This window comes from Schistocerca americana, chromosome X (genome assembly GCF_021461395.2).
Source record: "Schistocerca americana isolate TAMUIC-IGC-003095 chromosome X, iqSchAmer2.1, whole genome shotgun sequence".
In the NCBI taxonomy this organism is placed as follows: Eukaryota; Metazoa; Arthropoda; class Insecta; order Orthoptera; family Acrididae; genus Schistocerca; species Schistocerca americana.
In genome coordinates, this window is record NC_060130.1 from 784,628,944 (window position 1) to 784,651,541 (window position 22,598).

The window sequence follows — 22,598 nt, forward strand, 5'->3', positions numbered from 1 at the left end:
TAAGTGCAGTCCAGGCATTGTCTTACATATTAAACTTTATCAGAATGAGAATTTCACTCTGCAGCGGAGTGGGCGCTGATATGAATCTTCCTGGCAGATTAATACTGTGTGCCGGACCGAGACTCGAACTCGAAACCTTTGCCTTTCGCGGGCAAGTGCTCTACCATCTGAGCTACCCAAGCACGACTCACGTCCCGTCCTCACAGCTTTACTTCTGCCTGTACCTCGTCTCCTACCTTCCAAACTTTACAGAAGCTCTCCTGCGTACCTTGCAGAACTGGCACTCCTGAAAGAAAGGATGTTGTGGAGACATGGCTAGCCACAGCCTGGAGGATATTTCCAGAATGAGATTTTCACTACGCAGCGGAGTGTGCGCTGATATGAAACTTCCTGGCAGATTAGAACTGTGTGCCGCACCGAGACTCGAACTCCTTTCTTTCAGCAGTGCTAGTTCTGCAAGGACTGCATCGGCGGCGACGATGACGGACACGAAGGGTCGTATGCAGCCAGACAAGGAGGTGAGGAGATAGCTGACTTGAGACTTGTGAAAGCCTACTCACACGCCACATCCAAAAGCCAATGCACACCCTTGTGCAACAACCCAGTCAGGGGCGACGAATTCTCGGCTGTGTGGGGTATGCAACACCGATAATAGTTAATTTGACCGAGGATGAATTGCAGTTGCTCCACGTTGGTGGGAGGAGGCAGCTTTTGAATCACCTCGATATGTTCCTTAGAGGTGTGGAGGCTGCGAGCATCAGTTGTGAACCCAAGTAAACTGAGCTCATTCGCAAAAAAGTCACTCTTTTCTTTCCAGCAACGTAGGTTACCCTTGGAAAAAACCTGAAACAGCCTAACCAACTTGTCCGCGAGGTCCACCGCTGACGAGCCACCAACGATGACATCGTCCAGATAGTTTGCCGCAGTGGGCACCTGACTTGTGAGGTGTTCTAAATAACGTTGGAAAGTGGTGGGGGCGCTGGAAATGCCAAACGGGGAGCGGTTGTACCGGAAAAGATCGCATGGTGTATTGATGACTAGGATCTGCTGCGATTCCTCATCCAACGGCAGCTACAAATAAGCATCGAGCAAATTAATTTTGGCAAAAACTGTTGAACCCGCAAGACGTGTGAGTATGTCATCCAACAGTCTAAAGCCAGATAAAAGTTACAACACAATGAAAAGAAATAGTAACAATCAAAATAGTATGCTACACGATTCCAAAGTGGTGTTAGGTCCAACAAGATACAAATTTCTACAGAAGACTATGGCGAGTGTGTACTGGGCCAGAGCCAGTGTAGATACTGGCTGGAGCTGTCCTAGCTATAGGTACACGCTACCAGTCTCACTCTGCTGGCGTGCTTATTAACACCGATTCTGCGGAATGCTATGGTTAGCCACATTAGTTCCAATTGGTAGATCTCTGATATGAGTTCTTGAAGGGAGGTCAGCAGCCCACCTTGCTTGTCTGTTGTGCAGGCTTTCTAAATGATAAGGGGCCGCTCGACAATGGTTGTCACTATCAGTCGTCATGTACGTGCCTCTTCAAGGAGTTAGGTATTTTATCTGCACCACCACAATGCACATATTCGCCAAAGAAATTCGCAATATATAGGGTGAGTCACTAATTATTGCCTCCAAGAATAACTCCGAAAGTATGATATGAGCTGAAAAGTTTGTGGGACAAAAGTTGCATGGGACAATGGGGGCCGTAATATACATTGGTATTTTGTTGCTAGGTGAGGTCGCTTCGGTAATATGAAGGTCAGCTTTGTTTTTTTTTTTTTTTTAATAGGATGCTATAGTTTGGCACCTATTTTCTGATAGCAGCTATCGAGACGAATCCAGTGATGTGAACAGTAATGTCTTTGAAGGTCAACGAAGGTCACAAACGTGGCATGAACGTCCATTTACGAGGACACTGAAAGTCGGTACAATCCTAGGACAAATGCCTCAGTTTGACAGGCCACTATCGAGAGAAGTAGCTGGAATGTGTAGCTAACTGAAACAAATGAAACATTTTTGGTTTTCGTTGTGGTTTCCATTTCGTGACCGATGGGACCTTATTTTCTGAATAGCCCTCGTATAAGCACAACTGACTGGAAAGCATTGACAGTGCGATACGTTTCCTTTAGTCACCACTATGCTTGTTTGCTGTAATGTCACCGCCTGTTTTCGATAACGCCCAAGTGCAATAGCAACGTGGATGAATAGTACCGTGAATGATTGAATCAAGTTTGTTTACAAATAGGACAGCGTATATTGTGTTGACATCTACTCTCGTTCAGTTCAAAAAAATGGCTGTAAGCACTATGGGACTTAACATCTGAGGTCATCAGTCCCCTAGACTTAGAATTACTTGAACCTAACTAACCTAAGGACATCACACACATCCAAGCCCGAGGCAGGATTCGAACCTGGGACCGTAGCAGCAGCGCGGTTGCGGACTGAAGCGCCTGGAACCGCTCGGCCACAGTGGTCGGCTCGTGCAGTTATTTTCAGTGCTATACAGATATAAAGATAAATGGAAATAGGAATTAAAAGAAATGCAAGTACTCTGTAACGGGCTTTGCGACATCCCAGCTTCCTCGTATCAAAACACTTCGAAAACGTCCTCGAACAATCTCTGAAATGTTGTCGGTGAAGTTCTAGTTCTCCATATTTACGTGTTTCACATATTAAAATAAGCTTTACATTGGTGCATCTTGATATGTCACCCAGGAAGAAGCAAATCCAACATATTATCTGTAATAAATTAGTACTGAAATTTTATAAACAATTAGAATGCTGTCGAAATCATATCCTCAAAACAGGTTAGCTCATATTATCTTTTTTTAAATTTCGCGAATCACAGCTAAAATTTGTCAAACGCCAAAGCACTCGACTGTGTGCACTTACCGTGTATTTAGTCACATAAAACTTGATAAATCTTTAAACCTAACAATTAACAGCATAGGTGAAGATAGGATTCTTCAAATTAATTAAATCACGGCTCTTCAGAGCTCGTTGTCTACACATATGTATTTCCCAAACTGGTGTAAAGCATTGGGAATGAGAAGTAAACATTAGCAGATTATTTTGTCATTTTGTAGAAAATGTTGTATAGGCTCTGTACTGCAAAATGTATTTTATTATTTGCAATGGCATACTCTCAGTTATACATCTGGATGCAAAAGGGATTGAATAATACTTCTGTGTTAAAATATTTTTATAGGAACATGGAAACAGTTTGTAGATTCAGTTTAACGTTTCCACTGACTAATTATTCGAACATGTAAAAACAATACCAAATTGCCTTTATATTATTCAAGAACGCTATTTAAATTCTTGAATCTTGTCAGATGTGGTCTTTAAATAGCTATGTGTATAATTTAGAAGTGGCTGCTGTTAATGTGTGGGGGTGTTTTGATTGCAGCGGTGGCGTCGCCGGCGTGTTCGCTCGTTAAGTATTCGTCTTGGGACGAGGTGAAGCACTCCGACCTGGGCTTGTGGGCGCCGCTACACTTCACGCCCATCTTCGTCACGCGCATGAGGTGAGACGAAATATTTAAAACTACTTCTTTCCTCCTTTCTTTAGCTTTTGTCCTAGCAACTCTGTGTTATTACCACATAACAAACATTTCAATAAGTAGTCGTGATGTCATTTTTATTACACAGAGTTTTCGTCGTGATTGACAAACAGGAAGAAGCAGGATGTAATAACACTACTTTTTAGAAAGCACGTCTGGTTGAATGCAAGCACATATGCAAGGCTGGAATACTCTTCGAGAGAAGGAAAGTAACTGTCCACTTCAAAACCCTCATGCAGTAAATGAAATAAACTTTTTTTCCAAGTAGGGGACAGTTTAACTTCCAACATTTAACGAGTACATTTGCGGTAAGGTTCCTTTACAGCTTTTGGATACATTAATAATACTTAAATTTACACACATCACAGTTATAGTCAACTCAGCGTTTATGTGTCTGGAGATCACATACATAATATGAATCCAGTTCTCAAAATTTTCAACGTACACAGACCTGTTCTGCATTTGAACTAGTATATTATTCTTGCCCACCAGAAAGAGGGACTGCTTTCTTTTCGGTTTCGAACCGACAGGTTCATAATAAGCCGACTGTTTACGTTTAAATTTATATATAACTTATTTAGTACAAGTGATGTTAACTAACTGTCGTTGTGGAGAATGTTCCTTAGCGTGTTGATGCCCTACAACAAAAAGTGATCTAACGACAAGTAATGCTTAAGTATAATTGGACCTAGCACCTAATTAAAACAGTTAAAACAAGTTCCTAAGATAAGAACTGAGTCACTTTTGTGTTAGTTACATCGAAAAGCCTGCGTCTGTTTATATCACAGCTGACTACTTTTGAAGAAGTTCATATTTCGCCGAATAATGACCTTACTGTTCAGTGAAATATGATCTTCTAGTTTACTATCCAGAATAATTTTCAGTTGACACGTTCCTGAAACGATGTCAGAATCCAGAGAATTTCTCTAAAAGATGGATGTTTAATGAACCACATTGTCTTACGGATCATCCCACGACAATAACACATGCACACATAAAATAATAGGAACGGTAAAAATCTTTGTTCTTCGTATCACGCGTCAAGAGCGTAAACATTATAGGTACGTTCGACGAGGAATTTACAGTGATAGACAAAAACGTCTGGAAAGCTGTAATGACTGTAACGTAGTGTATGTCAATGTACGCAATCATTCTCTGAAAAAAATGTAACGTAAAGCATTATCTAGTATTAAACGACGAGATTTCTCCTCAATAAAAACGCATTGTGAATCTGTAATGTCGTTTTAATAAAGATTCCCCAAATCTATGTACAGGATGTCTCTACTATCTCTTCGTCGTTTAGATCAACTGTAGAACACATATTTATCACAAGGCAAGTTGTTGTTTCTTCTTATTTTTTGTTATTTGTCAATTTTTTAGGTTTCATCTGCTTGATTTAACGACTAGTTTTCAAGCTAACTTTATATCATTTATTTGATTGTAGTGTAAGAAATTTTACTTAAAACTTACGATTTTCACATTTCTTCCAAAAATAAAACATCAGACTAGGGGTGCCTCTTAATTTTCAACTTTGCTTTTTTCCCCATGCTGCTCCAGTTTGCTATCTTTGCACAAAAAATGAATTGTTCGTTATTTCGGATTCGCAGGAAAAGGGGAAGAGATGCCTTCTCATACGAAAAGTCGCAGAATGATATAAAATAGTTTTACCTTTTATTTCAAAAAATATTGTTCGGACGTAACTTTATTATCTTCCACTTAATAATTAATACAATACTACTGCATTGACTTTAATAATATAACCTACAAACCTGTTTTTTCCTAAGAGTGTGAGGCGGATATGATGAGAAAACTACATATTATTTAAAAAAACTTATTCTTCAACTAAGTGTCTCTTTTTAACCTTAAGCGGATACTCGGACTCAATTTTGTTCCTCGTTTTTCTTTTTTTAAATTTATTTATTACTGTGTTCCATGGAACTGATGCCTATCTCAATCGGATAAATGGATGTAGAGCATTGACATCTTCGTTTACACGTCATTGTCTGTGAAGAATCCGTCTTAAGGAAATTGTCGCTCAAATAAAACTGTTTGAATATAATCTTATTTTATTAGAAACGAGCAGTTCAGTTCCCAGAGTCATTATTTTTGGGATTCGACCGATTCGGACTTCAGTCTTTATGTATCTTTGCCTGTTGGTTCTGCTTCACGATTCAGTGTAACGACTTTCAATTTTTGATTCAGAAGATTAAGGTGACAGGATAATGTACAGGTTTATAAATGATAGAGCCCAGCAATCAGTCGCCCTTTTTTTGCAGGTTTTATTACGCAAATCCAGATTTTGGCTAGTGCTTAGCCATTATCAATACTAAAAATATAAGAAGTGCATGGTCAGGCGATACAATAAAAATTTACAGCTCTGGGAATAACCTATATGGCTTACATATTAGATTACATACCACTATTTTTTAAAATCGATAAATGTTAGTCCCCTGTTGTTCGGGCATCAGTCACAGTTCTTTGAATCCTTACGTATAGAGAAGGTAGGATGTGTGGAGAACACATCGATTGGTTGTATGGCGCCCTCTTTATGAGCTGCGTATATAACATTTAAAGGAAATTAAAAAGCTTCAAATTTGCATGGGAATGACATAAAGTAAAACATAAGTACAATTCTTTACATTGCTGCCCGATTTATTTCATATTTTCCAGTAAACGTAGAAAATTTAGAAAATTTTCGGGTTGACTTCTTGTGAGTCAGTTGTTTTATTCTTTAAACTCATATGTAACATCAGATGAGTAAAACCTTTTTTAATTTTATTTATAAGACACAAAGAGGCAGGCACATGCTATATGCAACTATTAGAATTGATCTGATTTAAATGTTTTTATCTTTGTAATATTTTTTCTTTATTTAAAAATCATGACGGGTATGTTGTTTCTCTTATTTTAGTGAATAGTGGCGCCAAATGTCAGCCACATGGATGGTTGGTGTGACTTGGCATTCCGTTGCAGATGTAGAGAGTACTAGTCTGTGTGTCACTTCAAACAGATTTTACTTATAAGTACAATAAAACCAATACACTGAATTGCTGTTATTAACAATGTACATGCTTCTAAAAATGAGTACAAGGATAGAAGCTATCTTTAGAAAGTACAATGTAACAGTGTCTTTTGGAACCAAAAATAGCTTAGGATGTATTTTGCAACACTTTGTAGATGCAAAGAACATATTTCACGCTTCTGGAGTTTATAAGATTGATTGCCCAGACTATAAGGCCTGTTATATTGGCCAAACAGGAAGGAGGCTGGAAATTAGGATTGGGGAACATGTCGCATTGGGCAGAAAACATACCACAGAGAAATCGCGTACGGCTGCTCATTTACCTACAACGAAACATAAGGTGCCGACTTTGACATCTAATGTAAGGTTTCTGCTTTAATGCGAGAAGAGCTAGAGATTTGCTGCCATCACAAGAATGCCGGCAACAACCTGATTAATGATCAAGCCGTCATGAAGAACTTGTTGTTAGAACACAGTGTAAGGTTTCACCCAGGGGGAACGGAGTAGCCCCTTTTTTTATCTGTATTGTTATTTTTCACCTAATACAAAGGTGGGCTGGCAGCGGATGAATCTACTCCGCACTTCAGCCACAAGTATTACAATAAAAGAGACAAGGAAGACAGAAAAGTAACAGATTGGTGGTTAAAAAACAGTAGATACAAAAATTAAAAAAAAACACGAAGCCGTTCACACTCGACGAAAAAACACGAAAAACTGTCGGCACTGCACACAAACACTGATGACTTTGACGGTACAAGTCAACGAAGGAGCGTGGCGGCGAAAAACTCTAAATCACAAACACGATGGCACACACACGAGAAACTGATGGCGATGATCTCCGGCGTGTGAATGTCCACTTAACGTGTGCGAGTCCGGGGACCTGCCAAGAGGGGAAGAAGGTGGTGGGGGAGGGATAGGAGAGAGCAAAGATGCCAGTGGCAGAGGAGATGGTGGGAGGAATGAAGGTATGGGTGTAGGGGAAGCCCAGGGGAGGAGGGGGAAAAAGGGAGGTGGGAGGGAATGGGGAGAGAAGGGAGAGAGGGTGCCCAAAGGAACAAACACAGGAAGTGGGAGGGGAGTATTAAAGTTGGTAGGAGGGGAAGATGGATGGCAGGAGGGCATCATCAGAGAGGGGGAGCTGGCGGAAACCACCTTGGGAGAGGGTAAGGAGAGTGGAGAGATGGAGATGTGGAAATACAGGTGCGGCAGTGGGTGGGGGTGGGAGAGGATGGGAGAGACAAGCGGGTGAGGAGGATCGAGTTTACGGGAGGTGTAGAGCATCCGTATCCGTTCAAGGAAAAGGAGGCGGTGGGGGAACGGAATAAGGTCGTACAGGATCCACGTGGGGGAGGGGAGACGGATGCGATAGGCGAGGCAAAGAGCATGGCGTTCAAGGATCAGAAGGGATTTGTGAAAGGGAGGAGGAGCGGAGATCCAGGCAGGGAGGGCGTAGCAGAGGATAGGGCAGATGAGGGATTTATAGGTGCGGAGGATGGTGGAGGGGTCCAGATCCCACGTACGGCCAGAAAGGAGCTTGAGGAGACGGAGTCAGAAGTGTGCCTTGGCTTGGATTGTCCGGAGGTGGGGGGTCAAGGAGAGGCGATGGTCAAGGGTGACGCCAAGATACTTAAGGGTGGGGGTGAGGGCAATGGGACGGCCATAGACGATGACATAGAAGCAGAGGAGGCAGAAGCAAGGGGTGGTTTTGCCTACAATGATCGCCTGGTTTTTGGAAGGATTGACCTTAAGCAACCACTGGTTGCACCAAGTGGGGAATCTGTCAAATGGGACTGGAGAAGGTGTTGGGAGCGCTGCAGGGTGGGGGCGAGAGCAAGGAAGGCGGTGTCATCGGCGTACTGGAGAAGGTGGATGGGGGGTGAAGGCGGCGGCATGTCCGCCGTATACAAAAGGTAAAGAGGAGGGGAGAGGACGGAACCTTGGGGTACACCGGCATAGAGGAAGAAGGTGTAGGAATCCGTGTTATGAATGGTGACATAGGAAGGACATTGGGAAAGAAAGGACCCAATCAGACGGATGTAGTTAATAGGAAGGGCGAAGGTTTGGAGCTTGAAGAGGAGACCGGAATGCCACAAACGGTCATAGGCGCGTTCGAGGTCGAGGGAGAGGAAGATAGCGGAGCGACGGGAATTAAGCTGTTCAGAGAGGAGATGAGTGAGGTGAAGGAGAAGGTCATCAGTAGAGAGGGACGGCCGAAAGCCACACTGGGTAACGGGAAGGAGGCGGTGCTGGCGGAGATGCTGGTGGATGCGTCGGGTAAGGATGGGATTCCAGGATCTTGCTGAAGACTGAGGTAAGGCTGATGGGACGGTAGGAGGAGACAGCGGACGGTGGTTTGTCGGGTTTAAGGAACATCAGGATGCGGTAGGTTTTCAACAGGTCGGGGTAGTAGCCGGTGGACAGGACTACATTATAGAGCCCGGCCAGACTGGAGAGGAAGGAGGCAGGAGCTTCACGAAGGTGGCAATAAGTGACACGATTGTGACCGGGAGCGGTGTTACGTTTCGTGCGGAGTGTAGTGATGAGATCCTGAGTAGTGATGGGGGCATTGAGTTCGGTGTGTGCAATGTTGTCCAAGTACTGGAATCCAGGGGCGAGGGGAGGGACAGAGGTGTCAGTTCGATCGCGGACGTCTGGGAAGAGGGAGTTATCGAACTGGGGATCGTCGGCGATGGTAAAGACATCAGAGAGGTAGGAGGCAAAGTGGTTGGCCTTACTAAGGTTGTCAGGGAAGGGTTGATTATCATGAAGGAGAGGGTAGTAGGGAGGGGGCTTAGATCCGGTAAGGTGGCGGAAGGCTGACCAGTACTTGGACGAGTTGATAGGAAGTGTAGCATTAAGGTGGGTGCATGTCTGTCGCCAGTCCCGGCGTTTCTTAGCCGCGAGCAAGTTTCTGATGTGTCGTTGTAGTTGCTTATGGCGTCGTAGTGTGTCCTGGTCACGCGTGTGAAGGAAGGCGTGGTAGAGACGGCGGGATTGACGGAAGAGGGGGACAGCCTGTGGGGGTAAAGTAGGACGGTGGGGGTGGATGGCAACAGAAGGGACGTGGGCCTCCACGGCCTCAGACAAGGTCTGTTGGAGAAAGGAGGCGGCACGGGTTATATCATCAGGGTGGTGGTAGGTGAGGGGGTGGCTATCGACCTGGGTAGAGAGGGTATCCCAGTAGGCATTGGAGTAGCTCCTACCGTCTTGCCAATATGTAGCAGCTATTAGCATAATTCTGTACGAGTATGATGGTTATTACATTGAACCTACAGAACTTTCTCCATGGTACCTTAGCTTAGAGGCATGTACACTGTTAATAAGTGCAATTCAGTGTATTGGTGTTATTGTACTTATATAAGTAAAATCTGTTTGAAGTGACACAGAGAATAATACTCTCTACATCTGTAACGGAATGCCAAGTCACACCAACCATCCATGTGGCTGACATTTGGCGCTATCTATGAACTATTCAGTAAAGAGGAACAACTTACCCTTCATGATGTTTAAATAAAGAAAAAATAATACAAAGATAAGAATATTTAAATCAGATCAATTCTAACAGTTGAATATAGCATGTGCCTCCTTGTGCCTTATAAATAAAATTAAAAAAGGTTTTACCCATTGACGTTACATATGTTTTTAAAGAATAAAACAAGTGACTTACAAAGAGTGAACCTGGAAATTTTCTTGTATTTTCTATGTTTATTGGCAAATGTGAGATAAGTCGGACAGCAATGCAATGAATTTTACATATGTTTTATTTCATGTAATTCCCGTGCAAATTTGAAGCTTTTTACTTTCCTTCAAACGTTATACACGTAGTTCGTATAGAGGGCGCCATACAACCAATCGATGTGTTCTCCACACAGCCTACCTTCTTTATACAGGAGTATTCAAAGATCTGTGACTGACGCCCGAACAACAGGGAACTAACATGCATCGAGTTTGAAAAATAGTGGTATGCAATCTAATATATAATTCAATAAATTGGAGAAACCACTGTCAGCCCTGCCAGTACAGCCAAGCGTATTATATACTGGTTTAAACAGAAAAAAACGTACGAAAACGTGTCACGAAGAGGTCGCCCTGCAGTTCTATCAGAGGCGGGAAAGCGACAGCTACTTAAAGCAGTCAAGAAAAATTCAAAACTAAGCGCTCTAAAACTTGCTACTACAGTTCAGATGCATACACGAAAGTATGTTTTAGCACAAACTGTAATAAATGTGCTTTAGAAGGTACGTAAGGAGACTGAACAGCCCGGAGAAAACCATGTATCAGTAAAATCAACAGAAGGAAGGGAGTTGCATTTTCAAGAGAACATAAATCCAGTGGGTTTGATTTCTGGGAGAAGGTTATACTTACTGACGGAAGTCGATTTAAGCACAGCGTAAAATTACAGTGCAAATACCCGAATTTATTGTGAAGCTCGTGCTAAGGAGAATGCAAGAGATCATAAACAGGAAAGGGGGACCAACTAAGAACTAATTATAACGGTAATACGTCGTTCAGTTGTTGAAAAATTGCAATGTAAGGGACAGAAAGTGTGTAATAAACAAGCGTCATAGAAACAAGTTGCTTGCACTAGCGATTGACTTTTAGAGACGACGTTGTGGCATTTCCTTGAAGGACAGAGTACCAAATACCAACATAAGAGAGGCTCTGAGTGTCGACAAATAAATAATGGACACCACGGAGTTGAAACGTGTAAAATGGTATGGACATCTGGAAAAGATGGACGATAGCCGATGGCCAGAGAAGGTCTGGCAGTTGTTCCACAGCGAAAAGAAGAAACCGCGGGCGACCTAGGAGGAGTTGGAGTCGAGACGTCAGGGACGTGATAGATGCGAGAGGGCTTCAGGGAGACTGGCATGGTCTGAAGAAGTGGAAATCGGGAAGCGAGAAGCCACGTTAGCAGTAGAATACTCAGAAGATGATGATGACGGTGACGATGATGATGGTGAAAAATATGAACGCTTATAATAAAATTGACGTTAGGTGGGAGGGGGGGGGGGGCACAATCCCCATGACCACTCCTTTCATCCCCCCACGCCCACCCGAAACTGGATTCGAATCTGACTCGGATTGGGAAAGGATGGGACAGGGACTCAATAGGCGACTTTTCTAAAGCAACCATCGCGGCAGCCACTCTGCAGTTCTTTATGAAATCGGCTTAAAACCTGTATCTGTGTTGTAAGATGGGAATCTCAAACACAACCCCGCAAATATCAGTCTGGTAATATAGCCGCTGCGTAGCCTCGCTCGGTCGCAGTGATCGAGATACTATGATCGATTTTTGGGAGGGCATGAGCTCGGAAATCTCCCCAGTCGTCTTGAATTATGATAATGCCACAATGATTTGTTCAGTAATTGAATTACTAGTATGCTTATCCTATCCTCTTTATTTGCGTTCAGGGTCTAACGCTGGATACAAAAATGACGAACCTTAGGTAAAACGATATTTGTTATAATGCTTTCATGAGAGTTTGTTGTTCTTTGCTACTGTAATAATAATTATTAGATAACACTTTTGGAATTTATATACAGCCTACCTTTCGTCTGTTGAGTACGATGAGCAGCTTGTGGTAGCCATCGCATGAACGAGAATGTGTGATTTGTAAAAATAAACAAACAATGGAAACTATGGAAACTAGATGCATTTTTGCTATCGTGGGATATGCAAGTTGGGGGAGAATCACAATATTATGCAAATCACGCCCAAGTGTGTTTACACTGAATCTGCACAACGTGTGTAACGCAATCTTATAATGGCCCTGATATAAATCCTGCTTGGGGTGGCTAGCCTCTAATGTAATTTTTTCATTAAATTAACTGATCAAAGCTCTCCTCCAAAATGATGATGGGGAAGGATTCTGGTGAGTGTGATTGTTTGACAGATAAACACCGTCCTACAAATTTACATTTATTTTCTTTAAAGAAAAACCATTCCTTGTACAGGCCACAACTGGCCCATCGGAACCATCCGACCGCCGTGTCATCCTCCGAGGAGGATGCGGATAGGAGGGGCATGAGGTCAGCACACCGCTCTCTCGGTCGTCATGGTGGTATTCTTGACTATTCGGTCGTTCGGTCGAGTAGCTCCTCAATTGGCATCACGAGGCTGAGTGCACCCCGAAAAATGGCAACAGCGCATGGCGGCATGGATGGTCACCCATCCAAGTGCCGACCACGCCCGACAGCGCTTAATTTCGGTGATCTCACGGGAACCGGTGTAGCCACTGTGGCAAGGCCGTTGCCATTTTCTTTAAATCTAACACAAAATTGATCATGAATTTGTAGAAGGAACAGTCATTTATATCAACGTAAATCAAACATGTATGTAGTCTTCACTTGACAGAGGTGTTGGGAATAACCTAGTACAAACGACACTGCATTGAATATGCTGTGCTTCTCTACTACGAGAAGGATGAGCCAAGAGAATAGGTGAAAAGGTTAATAACGATAAACAAGTGGGTAATCGGATCCAGTACCACGATATGACGTAAGGAGGCAAAGTGATTCTACAGATACCATCGCTGAAAAACCACACTTCGAATTTTGGGCAGCTGAAAAATCAACTGAAATCCGCAATATGGCGGAAGGAGCCGTGTTGATGACAGCTGCTACTCGTGGTCGGCGCCGCTGCTTGAAGATGGGCACCGCCTTGGAGACCGATCGAAGCGCGAGCGCGAGAAGACTTAAGTGTTTGTCCGGGTGGACGGACAAGTGAAACTGCGAATGAAATTACTCTGCAGCAAGGACGGCAAAGTACGCGACCAGCACCTGCGGCAAGCAGGAACCAACTCTTCTCAAAATTATTTTCCGCACCGAGCCCACAGAGCGACCGATCCACCGTGCCAGAACTCGGCCAATCGTCGCTGATAAACGAAGCATTCACCAATTATTGCCTTAGAAGAAATCCGTCTAGACTCCCTCTGCCCTTCTCCATCAAGCTAGGCGCCAATAGCATTCCTTGGTTCAAATGGCTCTGAGCACTGTGCGACTTAACTTCTGAGGTCATCAGTCGCCTAGAACTTAGAACTAATTAAATCTAACTAACCTAAGGACATCACACACATCCATGCCCGACGCAGTATTTGAACGTGGGACCGTAGCGGTCGCTCGGTTCCAGACTGTAGCGCCTAGAACAGCACGGCCACTCCGGCCGGCAATACCATTCCTTCCCAACAAATCACGATGGTGACTGCAAACGTGTGCTGACGTAACATTCGAGCAGCCTATGATATCCTCCGCCAGCACTTTGCAAGGAAAGCTTACCGGCAATGGCTGCCGACGGATTATAATTTGGGTGTTACGCGGGGCGCCGTTCTGTCAGCTATCCCGTGGAGCTCGGCGACCATTTCTACATCTACATCTACATCTACATCCATACTCCGCAAGCCACCTGACGGTGTGTGGCGGAGGGTACCTTGAGTACCTCTATCGGTTCTCCCTTCTATTCCAGTCTCGTATTGTTTGTGGAAAGAAGGATTGTCGGTATGCCTCTGTGTGGGCTCTAATCTCTCTGATTTTATCCTCGTAGTCTCTTCGCGATATATACGTAGGAGGGAGCAATATACTGCTTGACTCCTCGGTGAAGGTATGTTCTCGAAACTTCAACAAAAGCCCGTACCGAGCTACCGAGCGTCTCTCCTGCAGAGTCTTCCACTGGAGTTTATCTATCATCTCCGTAACGCTTTCGCGATTACTAAATGATCCTGTAACGAAGCGCGCTGCTCTCCGTTGGATCTTCTGTATCTCTTCTATCAACCCTATCTGGTATGGATCCCACACTGCTGAGCAGTATTCAAGCAGTGGACGAACAAGCGTACTGTAACCTACTTCCTTTGTTTTCGGATTGCATTTCCTTAGGATTCTTCCAATGAATCTCAGTCTGGCATCTGCTTTACCAACGATCAACATTATATGATCACTCCATTTTAAATCACTCCTAATGCGTACTCCCAGATAATTTATGGAATTAACTGCTTCCACTTGCTGACCTGCTATATTGTAGCTAAATGATAAGGGATCTATCTTTCTATGTATTCGCAGCACATTACACTTGTCTACATTGAGATTCAGTTGCCATTCCCTGCACCATGCGTCAATTCGCTGCAGATCCTCCTGCATTTCAGTACAATTTTCCATTGTTACAACCTGTCTATATACCACAGCATCATCCGCAAAAAGCCTCAGTGAACTTCCGATGTCATCCACAAGGTCATTTATATATATTGTGAATAGCAACAGTCCTACGACACTCCCCTGCGGCACACCTGAAATCACTCTTACTTCGGAAGACTTCTCTCCATTGAGAATAACATGCTGCGTTCTGTTATCTAGGAACCCTTCAATCCAACCACACAATTGGTCTGATAGTCCATATGCTCTTACTTTGTTCATTAAATGACTATGGTGAACTGTATCGAACGCTTTGCGGAAGTCAAGAAACACGGCATCTACCTGTGAACCCGTGTCTATGCCCCTCTGAGTCTCGTGGACGAATATCGTGAGCTGGGTTTCACATGACCGTCTTTTTCGAAACCCATGCTGATTCCTACAGAGTAGATTTCTAGGCTTCAGAAATGTCATTATACTCGAACATAATACGTGTTCCAAAATTTCCGAAATGTCCAAAATATTAGCACAGCTGTGGTCCCGAGCTGCACAAATCCAAATTCTTCACGTGAAAACCGCCCCCAGCAATTGTAAAAATAGCGAGCATCAGTCGCTCTGGCTCCTGAGATCTGACATCAACAGAGAAAGTCGCCAGCCAGGGTCGGTAGTCCCCCCACGTCCTGATACTGTGAACGGTTGGCCGCCGAAAGATCTCGCTCATCTCCTACGTGAACTGAACAGAATTGTGATATGCATGCATTCTGCCCCCGATTATGTGCACGCCGATACATAGCACCCGATTACCTGCGTTGCGTGACAGTGTAATATGACAGTGAAATGACATTAATTTGCATGTATGGCAATTCAGATTTCAGAAATTAAAGGTTGGTTTAATGCCCCATAATAAGTGTGGGAAGAGGCCAGAAAGTCTGTCATACTGCATTACTCCGCCGCTCACGCTACGAGGTGGATTCAAGTTCTAAGGTCCCCGATTTTTTTCTCTCCGGACTGGAAAGAGATAGAAACATGCGCATTGTTTTAAAATGAGGCCACGTTCATTGTCAATACGTCCCAGAGATGGCAGCACCGTACGGCAGATGGAATTTTACCGCCAGCGGCGAGAATGAGAACTGTTTTAAATACTTAAAATGGCGACGTTTTCCTTACTTGAACAGCGTGCAAACATCCGTTTTCTGAATTTGCGTGGTGTGAAACCAATTGAAATTCATCGACAGTTGAAGGAGACATGTGGTGATGGAGTTATGGATGTGTCTAAAGTGCGTTCATGGGTGCGACAGTTTAATGAAGGCAGAACATCATGTGACAACAAACCGAAACAACCTCCGGCTCGCACAAGCCGGTCTGACGACATGATCAAGAAAGTGGAGAGAATTGTTTTGGGGGATCGCCGAATGACTGTTAAACAGATCGCCTCAAGAGTCGGCATTTCTGTGGGTTCTGTGCACACAATCCTGCATGACGATCTGAAAATGCGAAAAGTGTCATCCAGGTGGATGCCACGAATGCTAACGGATGACCACATGGCTGCCCATGTGGCATGTTGCCAAGCAATGTTGACACGCAATGACAGCATGAATGGGACTTTCTTTTCGTCGGTTGTGACAATGGATGAGACGTGGATGCCATTTTTCAATCCAGAAACAAAGCGCCAGTCAGCTCAATGGAAGCACACAGATTCACCGCCACCAAAAAAATTTTGGGTAACCGCCAGTGCTGAAAAAATGATGGTGTCCATATTCTGGGACAGCGAGGGCGTAATCCTTACCCATTGCGTTCCAAAGGGCACTATGGTAACAGGTGCATTCTACGAAAATGTTTTGAAGAACAAATTCCTTTATGCACTGCAACAAAAACGTCCGGGAACGGCTGCGCGTGTGCTGTTTCACCAAGACAACGCAACCGCATATCGAGCTAACGTTGCGCAACAGTTTCTTCGTGATAACAACTTTGAAGTGATTCCTCATGCTCCCTACTCACCTGACCTGGCTCCTAGTGACTTTTGGCTTTTTCCAACAATGAAAGACACTCGCCGTGGCCGCACATTCACCAACCGTGCTGCTTTTGCCTTAGCGATTTTCCAGTGGTCAAAACAGACTCCTAAAGAAGCCTTCGCCCCTGCCATGGAATCATGGCGTCAGCGTTGTGAAAAATGTGTACGTCTGCAGGGCGATTACGTCGAGAAGTAACGCCAGTTTCATCGATTTCGGGTGAGTAGTTAATTAGGAAAAAAATCGGAGGCCTTAGAACTTGAATGCACCTCATAGATTTCTTTTTGTATCGTGTGTGAGTGTGTATCTCACACTTCAAAAACGAGGATAGTGTGGCACAATACCAACAAAAAATTGCACCTAACTCGAACGTTTCACAGCATTCCAAAAGGAACCAAAGGTTTCAATGGAGTAACAGAGGTTAAGAATTACCAACCTTGTATACATTCATCACAACAAAAACAGACAACATGGAGGCATCCTCTGGGACACCAAACCTACTCTCTGTTTACCTCACACAATCAGAGAACCGAACACCAGGCTGCTACCCAAGATATTTGAAGAGAATGTGCCAGATCTGACCAAGGTAATTACAATTCATGTGTACAAATAACAAACTACAATAATCAAAATGTCTATGTGTATCATTAAGAAAACACCTCAGACATCCGCAAAGAAAAAGTATGGAGACCAACTAATGAAAGTACCACACACAAACATGTGTCCCTGGACAACAAAAGTTTAGTACATAATCCATTAAAGTTGACCTAATGTCCAATCATGTTCATGCATTTAAAAAACACGTGTAGAGCAAGAGTCAAATCCTATCATCCACATCACAAAAGGAGGGCTATGTAAGATAATAAAATGCATAATTGACGAAAGCAACGTAGCTCTTAGTGAACAGAGGATAACGTACATAGAGTTTTGCTATTTGGGGAGCAAAATAACTGATGGTCGAAGTAGAGAGGATATAAAATTTAGACTGGCAATGCCAAGGAAAGCGTTTCTGAAGAAGAAAAATTTGTTAACATCGAGTATAGATTTAAATGTCAGGAAGTCCTTTCTGAAAGTATTTGTATGGAGTGTAGCCATGTACGGAAGTGAAACATGGACGATAAATAGTTTGGAAAAGAAGAGAATAGAAGCTTTTGAGATGTGGTGCTACAGAAGAACGCTGAAGATTAGATGGCTAGAGCACATAACTAATGAGGAGGTATTGAATAGAATTGGGGAGAAGAGGAGTTTGTAGCACAACTTGAATAGAAGAAGGGATCGGTTGGTAGGACATGTTCTGAGGCATCAAGGGATCACCAATTCAGTACTGGAGGGCAGCGTGGAGGGTAAAAATCTTAGAGGGAGACCAAGAGATGAATACACTAAGCAGATTCAGAAGGATGTAGGCTGCAGTAGGTACTGGGAGATGAAGAAGGTTGCACATGATAGAGTAGCATGGAGAGCTGAATCAAACCAGGCTCAGGACTGAAGACCACAACAACAACAACAACAACCAATCAAACAGCGATAATGACTGTAATGTAAAGAAAGTTCCACGTGCACACCTCAACACAAAACATTTATCACACGCAGTGTCTAGAATGTAGCGTGGTTTGTCCAAGTAAAAGGTGGGTGGAATCATGTTGAGCGTGTGGCGAGAGAGGGAGAGATGATTGCAAATGGTGCGGTCACATGCACCACGACCGCTGGAGAGCATTTGGGGCAGTGCAGCTGTCAACTGCACAGACTCTCGTCAGGCGCCCATTGGATAGCTCTTTGATGCCGAGGTATTGCAGAACAAGTTGCCCGCTACTGCTGCACCACACGAAGCCGTGTGCGTTCCCCATGTGGTACACTATTAGCCTATTAGTCATGTGAAAGAGCTGGGTAGCGTGGCATACTTTGGCCGACTCTACTGCATGATACATGATTTGGACTGGACATCATTAAAAGAAAGGCGTTATTCGTTGCGACGGAATCTTCTCACCAAATTCCAATAACCAACTTTCTCCTCCCAATGCGAAAATATTTTTTTGATGCCGACCTACGTAGGGAGCAACGATCACCACTATAAAATAAGGGAAATCAGAGCTCGTACGGAAAGATGTAGATGTTCGTTCTTTCCGCGCGCCCTACGAGAGTGGAATAATAGAGAATTGTGAAGGTGGTTCGATGAACCCTCTGCCAGGCACTTAAATGTGATTTGCAGAGTATCCATCTAGATGTAGAAGTTCATTGCCTCAGTTCAGTCCTCTCCCATGAGCCAGATGCCAGTTCCAGGCCAGTGTCAACAGGCGGGCGTGGTTCGTTGGCTGCTACAGGCTGCCTACCCCCGCGCGTGTCGCGTCAGCCCCTTCTTGCCTGCCTCCCCTGGGGAGATCAGCAGTCTCGAATCAGTGAAGCGTGCCAGGCCCACTTGGCGGACTGTGGCGCTACCGTGTCTGGAGCGACCTGTGTCTGTGAACAGTCCCACGCCCATATCCACTACACCTTCTCGCCTACAGCCAATGTAGCGGCCGGGGATTATGCCACCCTGATCTCTCGGGGAATGTCTCCGTCCTCGCTCCGCGCATCAGTCAGCTGCTCAGCTATTCTCTCCGTCCAGATCACATCTCTGTCGACCGCTCGCGTACCGTGCCGCGCTTCGTCGCTTCTCGAGCCCCATTGTGGATTACTGTACAACACTGCGTAGTCCACAACTCTTAAAAATATATGCAAGTGAATGAAAGTACTATGGACCTCAGTATTTCTCACTCTTTTAGATGCAAAAAGGAACACCCTAACATTAGACAATGATAATCTAATTTCTATACTCACAGATAACTAACAATGAACAAGATAGGCAGCTTTATCCTATGGTTTGCCATAAGTAGTATATCAATTACTAACTTGCGCAAGTAAAGGACTTAGAAGTGAATGGATGGGTGGCTTCCTTCTAGGACTAACTTTAAGTAGTATTTATCATTAACGAAATCGGGCATCCCATGCTACCCGTCACCATGTACTTCTAAAACTACTCTTATGAATTAACAGGAATAAAAAATCGATATGCAGGTAATTAAATTAAACATGCTTTTGTAATAATCCTCGTATAACTTCAGTTATATGTATTGGTTCTACTATTGTGAGCAGTTGGCCTCCTCCCAGCCCAAAAAATTCCCGCTCATCTCGTTCGTAAAATAAACGGTATTACGATATGCATGCATCCTACTCCCAATCATGTACATCCCGGTACATAGCATCAGAGTACCAACTTTGCACGACAATGTAATACGGTAGCGAAATGACATTAATTTGCACGTATGCAAATACGTATTTCAGAAGTGCAAGATAGGCTGGTTTTATACCCTTAATAAATGTATGAAGTCCGCCCCTGGTAGCTGAGTGGTCAGCGCGATAGAATGTCATACCTAACGGCACACGTTCGATTCCCCGATGGGTCGGAGATTTTCTCCGCTCAGGGACTGGGTGTTGTGTTGTCCTTATCATCATCCTTTCAACCCCATTGACACGCAAGTCGCCGAAGTGGCGTCAATTCGAAAGACTTGCACCAGGCGAACGGTCTACCCGACGGGAGGTCCTAGTCACACGGCATTTCCATTTAGTGTGTGAAGAGGACAGAGGGACTGCTATGTTGCAACTGAATGTTTCCTTCATAAGAGCATTCCCAGGACAAAGAGAAAATAGAAAAGTAAGTACAATTGTAGATATAGGGACACTACAGGCTTAAAGCGGCACCACAAAGTATTGTTACACATACTATTATATAAGTGTATACATTACAAACAAATAAAGGTGGTGCCAAGACAATGTTATATTCATTTAAATGTACAGTAGTAAACACAAGATTCTTCTAGCATAATTGGTTTTTCACAACAAAAATATTAGTTTACAAAATGAAATCTATTGCTCTACTCATCAAGAAGTTTTGGTACGGCAACTTAAAAATTAGGTTAGTCTCTCCCTAATTCATGTAACTCAAATTCTAGACCGAGAGAGGTGACGCTGTGATTAGCACACTGGACTCGCATTCGGGAGGACGACGGTTTAATCCCGGAGCATTATATAATAACCACTCCCGAATTCTTAGAGCCGTATGTTTAGAGTCGTTGTCTTGTTGAAAGTAAAAGACCCACTTTCTGTGGACTGCTACATAATTGGCCTCGCAACACATCGATATATTTCTGATGATCCAAGACACCTTCAATGATTGCCAAGTCACCGGCCCCAGAAGCTGCCATGCATCTCCAAAACGTTATGCTTCCTCCCCCATGTTATACTGTAGGTTGGATATGTTGTAATTGGAGCTCTGTATTTGGTTTGCGCCTTACTTTTCCCTTTCCATCAGACCGAAACAAGTTAAACTTGGATTTGTCAGAAATAGCAGAGTTTCCCAAAATTCAATCGATTTATTGTCATAATGTTTGTCCAACTGCAAGCGTTTTCTTCGGTTAACTCCCGAAATAAATGATTTCTTTCTGGAACATCTGCTTTGAATATCAGCTGCGTTCAAAACATTCCTAATAGTTTGAGCACTGACCCGTTTGTTGAACGTCGACTGCACTTTTAATGGCCTCTTTTTGTGCAAGACGAAATATCCTTCGACGCTCCCTACATTTAAGCCCTCCTGGACGTCGGCATCTGAGTTTATTGTGTGTTGTACCAGTCTCTTCAAACTTCTTTATGATTACCCGCACTGTTATATAATTAACATGAAGTCCTTCACATATGTGTTGTCTGTTCTTTCGGACATGTCCGATAGAACATACATCTTATATACATAATTAAGACGAGGATGATCTCTTCAGTGCGGAAGCAAACCAGGCTGGAACTCTTACGAGAATCGGCGAAATGCAGCGAGTTATGAGGCTAGCTGGCAAGGGGCACTACAACTATAGTGTGTGCTTAAGTTGAGAATTTGCGTCTGACCGGAGGTGGAGGTGTGCTATGGTAGCCCGTGCAGGTGCGATGAGAACTGTGTCCAAATGGCTAGCCGGCACGGTAGCTCAGCGTGTTCGGTCTTGGGGCTTCCTGCTCTGTGTGAAAAAAAAAAAAAAAAAAAAAAACTGAGTTAAGAAATCAACGATGGACTTGAACGGATGTCATGTGGCTTCCACCAAACACCCTAGCCAAACGCAACGAATAATAACGAACAGACTGAAAAAGAAAAAAAAAAACAAAAAAATTTGTCAGAGCATCTGTCTAGTAAACCGGAGACCCGGGTTCGAATCTCGGTCCGGCACAAATTTTCAACTTTCCCCATTTATTCAAGTCAATGCTCACTCGCAATGTCTGTAACTGTTTTGTGTCTTAAGAAAGTTCTTTACCAATCTCACAGTAACTTCTAACCTGCGAATGCAATAAAACTGCCTTCTTGCGGAACGACAGGGACTGCCGCTTCCCCTACGGACTCATCGTGACTAGTGAATGTCCCTTATAATGGTCGTCAGGCAAGCGACTGAACTGTTTATCTACTCCAATCGCACAAATATTGTACTTGCGGCTCTGTGTGTCAAGCACAATAACAAACGTCGTACAATGTTTCAAAACTTTTCCAATATGAGAAAAACCCACATTCAATTAATTACACGTGTTTCTGTTGTGTTGGGAAAATATTTTAATATACAAATTATTTCCTATACTGAATTAGAGTTAATGGTATACAATAATGTTCCTAGTATTTATACATTTTTTATTACATGCGAAAAGGCGTCCGTGCCAGTAATTATTGTTGCCACTGTGCGTAAATGAAGGCGATGTTGTAAAAGCTCCAGTCGAAATGAGGCAGAAGTGTCAGAACTTGATTCTGTTCAAAAATGGCTCTGAGCGCTATGGGACTTAACATCTGAGGTCATCAGTCCCCTAGAACTTAGAACTACA

The 22,598-nt window shown here is 43.6% G+C and overlaps 1 protein-coding gene across 1 annotated transcript in view; it reads left to right on the forward strand.

Moving 5' to 3' along the window:
* The window catches only part of LOC124556318 (voltage-dependent calcium channel gamma-7 subunit-like), a 198,566-nt gene that overhangs the window by 80,765 nt on the left and 95,203 nt on the right, over positions 1-22,598 (forward strand). Inside the window, exon 3 of the mRNA XM_047130290.1 lies at positions 3,416-3,533. Coding sequence (XP_046986246.1) covers positions 3,416-3,533 — 118 coding nt within the window. The remainder of the gene's footprint in view (positions 1-3,415; positions 3,534-22,598) is intronic.